This window comes from Telopea speciosissima, chromosome 2 (genome assembly GCF_018873765.1).
Source record: "Telopea speciosissima isolate NSW1024214 ecotype Mountain lineage chromosome 2, Tspe_v1, whole genome shotgun sequence".
Classification (NCBI taxonomy): domain Eukaryota; kingdom Viridiplantae; phylum Streptophyta; class Magnoliopsida; order Proteales; family Proteaceae; genus Telopea; species Telopea speciosissima.
Window position 1 is genome coordinate 885,048 of NC_057917.1, and position 9,924 is coordinate 894,971.

The window sequence follows — 9,924 nt, forward strand, 5'->3', positions numbered from 1 at the left end:
AGAGTAAAAGTTAGAGAGTGTCGTGCGCAGCCAGTCGCTGCTGCAACGTAGGCGTAGCACAGTGGGAGTCTAGCACCCAGACAAAACAGTAGTTACGGCAGAACTCTTAAGGCTTGGAGGACTATGAAGTAAGAACTCTAGTTTTATTTCCAGAACAGAAAAGTGGAGTAAGAATGCAAGCATGAAAAGCATGTTTGACTGCCTTCCTCGAATGCAAGCATGAAAAGCTTCCACAATGAAGTTATGGTCATAGCCCCATCGTTCATAAAGATTTTGAGTTTCGCTTTTATCTCCGTCGGGTTCTTCTATCTCGGCAAGCATTGGTCTGATGGCTACCAACAGCTAGTGTTCTTCAACAGCCAACAATTTAGTAGCGATAACCAAACAATTTCAGTCGATTTTTCTCCCAACGCTAACAAGGAATTCGATTTATGGATTCTTATAGCCAACCAGACCACCAAGGTTCCCGATGGAACACTACCTTTGAATTCTACACCTCCAGAGAGTTCTTCACCATCCGATCCGCCACCGTCTCTGCCTCTGCCGCCAGCGTCGTTGCAGAGATTAGGTATTGTAGATGAGAATGGGGCGATGACGGAGGAATTCGAGATCGGTGAATTTGATCCTGATATGGTTGAGAAGCGGGGGAACGATAACGAAATCAGAGAGAGACAGAGTGAGGGTACTAGGGTTAGGGTTAAGAGATTCGCGTTTTGTCCGGCGAGCATGAGAGAGTATATACCTTGTCTGGATAATGTCGATGAGATTAAGAAACTAAAGACGACGGAGAGGGGAGAGAAGTTCGAGCGACACTGTCCTGGGGAAGGTAGAAATTTGAATTGTTTGGTTCTGGCACCGAAGGACTACAAGACTCCAATTCCGTGGCCGAGAAGCAGGGATGAGGTGCTTCCGTAATCCCTCTACTTTAATTGTACTCTAAGTTGATTCAAGTCTTGAATTACTAGCTAGAGTACTACATTTGATATTTGGAACCAGTATGCTACATCTGGGAATGATCTACTATTTAAGTAGTTTGACTACATCATGAAAGATTCTGTGTGTTTCCTTGACATTGTAAAACCAATGTATGCAAGTGCCACTGGGCTTGCTGGAAAATGCTGTTAGTATCTTCTTCCATTACATTATTTCTCTTCCCTGTTGATTTTACTTTGATATAGCCCAGAGTTCAAAATAAAAGATCACACTGGAGTTTCCCTGAAGTGGTTTGTGTTTTTCTCTGCTTAGTAACGTAGTCATGTTGCCTACCAAATTACCGGATAAAGTTAGTGAACAAGAGTGAACAAGTGGAATCCTATTGTTATGTAGATATGTGTAAATTGGCTAGTATATGCCGATTCAACCATTAGATGGTGTTCTGTGCTGCTTTGTACCTTTCCAGTACAAAGGCCAACGAAGCATCTTACACTCATCTCACATAGTTTCATACTAATTCATAGATGTAGACCATCTGGTTCGTTTATATATCATAGGCTTCCTCTTTAAGTGAGATTCTCAGTCTTTTATGTTTTGTTTTTGCTGTAAGATGGCTTACTTGGTTCCAGTGACGAGTGAACTACTGTCCATACGTAACTGATTTGTTTTATGCTTTCTGAAGATCTTATTAATTAACAAATGACTTTTTCAGTGTCACTATCTAGTTAAAGATCATAATTATGTTTTGTTTTTACAGTAAGATGGCTTACTTGGTTCCAGTGACGAGTGAACTACTGTCCATACGTAACTGATTTGTTTTATGCTTTCTGAAGATCTTATTATGATAAATTAACAAATGACTTTTTCATTGTCAATATCTAGTTAAAGATCATAATTAAGACCTGAAAATGATATCGTTACAGGTGTGGTTCAGCAATGTACCTCATACGCGTTTGGTTGAAGATAAAAAAGGTCAGAATTGGATTAAAAGAGTGAAGGATAAATTGAAATTTCCAGGAGGTGGAACCCAGTTTATACATGGGGTTGATCCATATTTGAATAAAATTGTACAGGTTTGTTGCATTTCAAAATTTGATTCTTGTTGGTGTAAGGAAAAAAATGCTCAGTTATTTCTGCCTCGTCTCTTTTTAAGTTAGATTCTCATTTTCTCACCTGAACATGCAGATGGTTCCTGATATTGCATTTGGCCGTCATACTCGTGTCACCTTGGATGTAGGGTGTGGAGTAGCAAGCTTTGGTGCTTATCTTCTTTCGCGGAATGTGATCACTATGTCCATCGCACCGAAAGATGTTCATGAGAACCAGATTCAATTTTCTCTTGAGCGTGGTGTACCTGCCATGGTGGCAGCATTTGCAACTCATCGTTTGCTGTATCCAAGCCAGGCTTTTGATTTGATACATTGTTCAAGATGTAGAATTAATTGGACCCGTGATGGTATGCTTTTCTCTGTTTTATGCGCCCCCCCCCCCCCTCCTTCCAAAAAAAAAAGAAAGAAAAGAGAAATGAATAAATAAAAAGGCTAGGGAGACCTTTCCTTTCTGTGATCCACCCTACTCAGCCTTGCATTTGGATTGAGCAACTCCAGGAATCTGTTGCAACAATAGAGTTAGTTTACATTCCTTAGGTTTGGTCAGGTGGAAACCAGAACAAGCTCTATCTCCTTAGAATTGCTTATTTCAAATTAGAGAAAGGCCAATTCATTATATAGTGAACTGATAATTCTTTTCCTTGTCAAGATCTGCATTCAAGTGTAAACCTATTCTATATTAGTTCATTTAGAAAGATAGTGAACATTAGTCCCATCGTTTTAAGTATTGTATTTTCTATTTCTTACTCTCATAGAACAACAAATTGCTTTACTTTCAGGATCTGCTATTTAACTCCAATAGAATTATCATCTGCTCAACTTCTTTTGTTTCTTAAAAAGTATGTTGTCTCTGATGGTTTGTAGTCAGTATAATGCTTCTAGAGTTTGTTGATACACATAAAATTTCATTTCTAAATGTGTGTTTTTTTCTTTTTTGTTTGCAAAGATGGAATTTTGCTTCTTGAGGCCAATAGGATGCTTAGGGCTGGAGGCTACTTTGTTTGGGCAGCGGAGCAAGTTTATAAGCATGAAAAGAATCTTAACGAACAATGGAAAGGTACAATCATTTGGATGGAAATCCAAAGAATTATTTGAGAAGTTATCATATCCTATCTATTCCCATGCAAAGATTGCGTATCCACAATTAAACAGGTTTGCATTTCATGACGTGATGTCGTATTCTGTATCAGAAACTGTACACTAGACCACTACTGAATTTGTTCTGTCATAGACTGGCAAGGACTTTTGAATTAATTGGGAAACTACTAAAACTCTTTTCAATTTCAACTTTTCAATACCATGGGTTTTGGATGGGTGCTTTGTCTTGCAACTATAACCAGTCTTTCTTGGGGGGGGGGGGTAAATTACTACAATTCACGACAATGATATGGCCTTTGTTATCATTCACAGAGATGGTGGACCTTACTGATCGTCTTTGCTGGAAGCTTGTGAAGGAGGAGGGTTGTCTTGCTATTTGGCGGAAACCTATAAATGACAGCTGTTATGTCAGTCGCGATCCTGGAGCCCAACCTTCTCTATGTGATCCTGATGATGACCCAGACAATGTTTGGTATCTCCATTACGTTACTCTATTCAATTTTGGAAAATGTTGTATGCAACACAAGTTCATTAACTGTATATAGGAAGAAAAAAACAGTAAAAAGTTTATTAATTGGTATGTGTGTTATATTTCCAGATCTCTGTTCCATAAATTAGGACTCTGCCAAAAGAGATGGGGAAAAGCACCAGGTGTTGCCTAGTTTGGTGGTTCCTTTTTTCTTTTAGCATGTCTAGCTTAACATCTGAAGGAAAAGTCAAGATTTCCATCTCTAGTTTTTTAAAGAACCTTAGATTGTTTGACATTTTCAATTCTACAAATATGAAATAACTGAAATATTCTTCTATTCATTTAAACCCAAACCTATATTTATCCTTTTTGAGAGACCTACTCTGTAGTAGCTACATGGTGAGGGTATTTTGGACTTCTCTCGGTAAAAGTTATTTTGTGAATCGGACGATCCGGCCAATACCAATATGAATCGGCCGATCCAATACCGATTCTTCAAACCATGCCTATGAGAGTATTTAGTATAAAAACCTGTTATAAACTGTGAAATCAATATGGTTTTGCAGAATATGATTTATTAAGTCTGATTTATCTTTTTATAAAATAATGATGAGAAGAGGGCCTTATGTACATGTAGTCTTATATAACATATATGCAATTATGCACTATGTTTTCATTAATATCTGCTGCTTAAACATGTGAGGTCAGGCTCGGTTGGACCTGGTGAACCCAACTTGTTAACAGTTATGTAGCCCAGCCCAAGGCAGAATTCGGTCTGGGCCCGATTGGGCTTGGTTAGTGTTGTAGACTAGGTTCTATGAAGAGTGTCTCCAAGGGGTGGGTTAAAGTCCCAACTAACTTAGATTTTGATGGTAGTATGATAAAGAAAGTTTGCTGTTTTGGGATATGGTGCAGCGGTAAGGTTGCTCCATTGTGACCAAGTGGTCACGGGTTCGAGTCTGGAAACAGCCTCTTTGCAAAAGCAGGGGCAGGGGTAAGGCTGCGTGAGCCTCGTGCACTGGGTATGCCCTTTTTCTGTTTTCGGATATGGAAAATGTACACAGCAAGGGAATTTAGGGTTTAGGCTGAAATAAGGGCTAGGATTTTGATGGTTGATGAAAGGTGAAGATGTGGTTTGATAGAAATCATAGAATATGGTTAAAATGGTGTTCTGGTGAGAGTTAGGTGTAGGAAAATGGTGAAAAGAAGCTGTTTCAGAGCTTTAAGAACTAATGTAATAGAAATAAAACATAGCACCTTGAAGAGAAAAAAGGTAGATGGATAAGAACAGATAACTCACCTAGGAATCCACCTTCAAAGGAGTCTGAATCCATATGGCAGTAGCTCAAAGCTAAAGCTAAAATTTGCATTCATTTTAATCATAGTTGGGTGTTTCTGAAATGAGTAAAAGTTCAACCCAGTCCATACAAATCCAAAACCAATCAATTGCTTCTCATTATTGCACCTTCTCCTTACAAACGCTAGCAATTATTCAACTAACCATTAAAGTAGCTCCTGGTATTTTATCCTCTTAACTCCATGAGTGGGCCATAGTCTAGAGGAGCTCAATGTGAGCACCTCTTTGTTGTTGCAATCAAATTGATGCTTTTGCTTGACTATTCTGCCTCTTCGACTTTTCTGGAGGGTTGTGGACCTGTAGATCCCTATGAGCCTCCCCCCCTGAACTAAAACTCAGTGATAATGTCATCAAAGTTGAGTTTGATCTCATACTAATGTTTCTGGTGGGCGACACAAGAAATTAAAAAAAGGGCATACCCAGTGCACGAGGCTCCCGCCGCTGTGGGGTCTGGGGAGGGTCATAATGTATGCAGCCTTACCCCTGCTCCGCAGAGAGGCTGTTTCCAGAGATTCGAACCAATGGAGAAACCTAACCGTTGCACCAAGGTCCACCCTCAGGCGACTCAAGAAAGTAAAGAAGTTTATTATTGTACTATAATATAGGATAAGATTCACCATATTCTTTGCAGGTATGTTGGTCTGAAGGCATGCATCACTCGACTACCGGAGAATGGAAATGGAGCAAATGTTCCAATGTGGCCTGCACGCCTGCAGAATCCACCAGATAGGCTTCAGACCATACAAATGGATGCCTACATATCTAGAAATGAACACTTCAAGGCAGAGTCAAATTACTGGAATGATATAATAGGAGGTTATGTTCGTGCTTTTCGTTGGAAAAAAATGAAGCTCCGAAATGTGATGGACATGAGAGCTGGGTTTGGAGGGTATTCTATATGTCTTCCTTTTTGACTGACCTTTTATTACTATATGATGTTTATGAATTAAAAAATCTCCAGTTGCAAATTATTGTTTTCTCTCATTAAACATGGAACTGCATTTTGACCATTTTGATGATTGTTGTTGATGGTGCAACAGATTTGCAGCAGCGTTAATTGGCCAACAGATTGATTGCTGGGTGATGAACGTTGTTCCTGTTAGTGGGCCCAACACATTACCTGTTATTTATGATCGTGGACTTATAGGAGTTACACATGATTGGTATTGCCCATGCAATCTTTTATGAATTAATCTTTTTTATTGTTCCTGTAGTTTGCGGGTGTTGACTGTTGAGTATGCAAGAATGGACACCATTGCAATTCTTGGATTTTCAGAGGAATAATCAGTTTTAGACTAATTAGCTTTAAGGAAAAATTGTAAAAACAAAATTAGTATGGAAAGGCTCTTCAGTGTATGAAATCTCTACACTAAGTGTATTGATGTTATGTAATTGTACATATTTTATTCGTACTGCAATCTATTTGTGTTATGGCCAGCTTTTGCTGAATCCTAAAAATCAGATGTGATTGAACTTATCTAGTGGAATGCAACTATAGTTTACCAATTTCCCAGTTACATGGTGTCTATGCGAGTGAAAGTGTTCTACCTAAGTGATCTCTTACGTAGTCTTATGCCAGTCTGATCAATCTTGGTAACCATTCCATCTTTTTTATTCTGTTGCTAGTTATACTGTGCCGAGTGTCAAATAATGCCAGCTTTTGACTTATTTGATGTGTTAAGATATGTACCGTAGGGTATTATTGTCACACTCCTGAGGTACAATGGTTTGGTGTCAATGACCACTATAGGGGGAGTTTCCCTATCGTGGTATATGTTAGTTGTGAAGTGTTTGAGTTAGTCTTTATGTTTAAGTGTCTTCTAGTTGTTATTGCTAAGTTTATTAGACTTTTATTAACACAAGGACTGAAGAGTCTTCTAGTCCTTGTGGTGTTGTAATTGAACTAATATATATATATATTTATATCTATATCTCTCTCTCTCTCTCTCTCTCTATATATATATATATATATATATATATATATATATATATATACAAAGTGAGGGGACTGCCGAAAGCCATTGACTGCTTTTCTGTTTTAGTAGTCTCTCTTCTCCTTGATTGTGGTTACTGGTTTCAGTTTCTGATATTCTCACAGAATGGTTCCATCTTCCTTGTATATGTAGCACATTTGCTGTTTGCAGACCTTTTTGAGATACATCAGGTGGTTGTACTTTAGTTTTCTGCATGAAATATTAGTTCCCTATGCATATGTGGGAGAGATCAGCTTTTGCTGTTAGGAGACCTTATTTGCAATACACCAGGTAGTTGCACTTATTAAGTTTTCTTTATGCAATGGAGACCTTTGAGTGCTCTGGCTAGGAGGAGTGATATGATTCAGATTGGAGTCTCTATAAGAGGATATAACTAAAATGACTCTAGGAGAAATGGTGAGGAAAGACATGTGTAGCTTAGGACTTGCGTAACTTTAAATAGAGATGATTACCGAATGAGGATCCATGTAGCCGACCCCATTTAGTTGGAATAAGGATGAATTGAGTTGTATCTATTCTGTTTGTAGCTACATTCAAGGTGTAGCTTAGATTCTCATTTAATCCACATTACCCAATAGATATTGAGATTGTCTGTAAGTGGTTTATCCATTGATTCTGGTTATTGCTGCAACCAAGTTTCATCGTTTTGGCTTAATTTAATGCTGAAATCTTCCTTCTCAGGTGTGAGCCATTCAATACTTATCCAAGAACTTATGATTTTTTACATGCAGCCGGTCTCTTCTCCATTGAGAAAAAAAGGTATGTTAACATCTTCCATTACTGTTAGATAAATAGCTCTCGAATCGCAAGATTTATCTCAATTCTTGGTTTGGAAGAGTTTTAACCTCAACTCTACATTTGCCGCATTTACATTTACTCACAAGATCCTTATTTAAACAAGTTGTCTCCTTTTAATAAATGTTTCAGGTGCAACATCTCCATTATCATGCTTGAGATGGATCGGATTCTAAGACCTGGGGGGCATGTGTACATCCGTGATACTGTATCAGTCATAGGTGAAGTTCAGGAGATTGGAAAAACCATGGGGTGGCATACTATGCTACGCGATACATCTGAGGGTCCGTATTCAAGCTGGAAGATCTTGACGTGTGACAAATATCTTTTGCATGCTTGATTGAGTGAAGATTGTAAAGTGAAAGGAAATGATCAATGCCAGCACTCGAAGTAATGCTTTGCAATCATAAGGACTTTGATGAGCAAAAATTGTTCCATCAAAGGAATTGCCAGCCAAATCCACTCATGGATGCATCGAGTTAGATTATCATTCTTTCCCAAGTCCATTTGTAATTTCAGCGTATCTAGTGCACGAAGCTCCCGCCAGTGCAGGGTCTGGGGAGGGTCATAATGTACGCAGCCTTAACCCTACTTTCGTAGGGAGGCTGTTTCCTCACACTTTTAGTTGATTAAATTATTATATTGCAAAATCATAATTCCTTTCGTCCTCTTCTGTAAGTGTTTTGAGAATTGCAGCTATAAACTTGCTTTTTTGTGTTTTGGTTTTCATGTACCGAACTTGGATTTGGTTCAAAGTTTATAGGTAGATAGCAATTAGCAAGGTTATAGGTATCGGTATCAGTGTTAGTATCAATCATCGTTAATACTGATACTGATAGAGTATGTATCGGATTTTTTGAGCCCTGAGTTCGGTGTTAAAATAACACTCCATATTTTTTTGCCAATGATACTAATCTATATTGGTATCAGATACCGGTAATAGCGATACGTATAGGCTGGCAATAGCTTGATCCATGGTAGATAGGGAAATACGGTCTTTTCTCCATCTTTTCTTTATCCTTTTTTTTGTGTAGACCTCAATTTCCCTTATTTTGTTTTAGGGTTCATGTTCCTTGTGTCGTAGTGCAGGCTGTGCTTAGACATATGAGCTTGTCACTTAGGGGGTAGGGTGGTCATTATGCCCACCCCCATTTATCTGGGCACAGCCTATGCCCCCGACACAGAGAACATTCTTCCTTTGTTTTATTTGAATCCATGTAGCTGACCCCATTAAGTTGGGATAAGTCCGAGATGATTGTTGTTGTTGTTGAATCAAGGTGTTGGTATTGTACTTAGCCAATATGTGTCGCCAATACTACTACCCAATACAACACCAATATGGATTGGGAGTATTGGTAAAAAGTGAAAATTGTGATTGATTTTCTAATATTTGCTCAATTCGGATCCGATACTCTTGGAGTAAGTCCATCAAACTCGAATTTATTTGAAATAAACAATTATAATTTTTATTATTGTATGAATTTCATTTACAGACTTATAAGATTGTTCCATGGATTTTCACTAAAAATATTTATCAACTAGGGATAGGACCAGGCATCCTGTTCTTATGGTCATTACATTGTATACCACTAGAAATGAATAATTTATGGCATAAATATAATTACACATCGTGTAAGTGTATCAAAAAGAATTTGGTACAATTCTCACATGTATTACTACTTGTTGTATTATGACAAGATGCGTATTTGTCACCAGTTGACCCTTTGACCTAAGAAATTTTTATCGTTACAGGTTTTAGTACACCAATGGTTGATGTCATTTGGACTATATATCGGTGTATTGGATTCGTCGTTGTGCATCGTGAACGAAAGAGATGCTCAACATGGAATCCAAAACCCTTAATTGAAGAATATCAGGTAAAGAGAAAGTTTGTGATCAATCTGGATTGGAATTTAGATTCAGTGGTATTTTTGTAAATTGTTTATAAAATTATTTTCTTATTATCGAGTCTATATTAGTGTATTATTCAGCGATCGCGTTTTTAGGTGTTTGATTATGATCACAGTATCTCTGATTAATGACATGTAAAATGAATTGGAGTTTGACAGTATTTAATTACTTACCTTATAATTCATCATGAGATATTGTTTAGTTGAGAGTCTTATATGCAAATAAAGAGTTTAATTGTGTATGACATTTATTAAGAAA

The 9,924-nt window shown here is 37.9% G+C and overlaps 1 protein-coding gene across 2 annotated transcripts; it reads left to right on the forward strand.

Annotated features, from left to right (window-relative positions):
* Positions 1 to 243: 243 nt before the first annotated feature.
* On the forward strand, positions 244 to 8,112 carry LOC122649704 (probable methyltransferase PMT11). 2 transcript variants are annotated; one of them, XM_043842944.1, is made up of 9 exons: positions 244 to 903; positions 1,857 to 2,006; positions 2,119 to 2,389; positions 2,989 to 3,099; positions 3,453 to 3,612; positions 5,598 to 5,855; positions 6,007 to 6,129; positions 7,642 to 7,719; positions 7,888 to 8,112. In XM_043842944.1, exons 1-9 carry the CDS (start codon positions 244 to 246, stop codon positions 8,093 to 8,095), a joined length of 2,019 nt encoding a protein of 672 aa, XP_043698879.1. In that variant the 3' UTR covers positions 8,096 to 8,112. The 2 variants fall into 2 exon arrangements, with proteins under 2 accessions (XP_043698879.1, XP_043698880.1); XM_043842945.1 differs by having other exon boundaries at positions 815 to 903; positions 1,834 to 2,006.
* Positions 8,113 to 9,924: the final 1,812 nt, after the last annotated feature.

Excerpts from the sequence above, each read along its gene's own strand:
- LOC122649704 (XM_043842944.1), top strand. The coding sequence starts at position 244 with ATGGTCATAGCCCCATCGTTCATAAAGATTTTGAGTTTCGCTTTTATC. Across the intron at positions 5,856-6,006 it reads ATGAGAGCTGGGTTTGGAGG|ATTTGCAGCAGCGTTAATTG; the intron begins GTATTCTATATG and ends ATGGTGCAACAG. Across the intron at positions 7,720-7,887 it reads TTCTCCATTGAGAAAAAAAG|GTGCAACATCTCCATTATCA; the intron begins GTATGTTAACAT and ends TAAATGTTTCAG.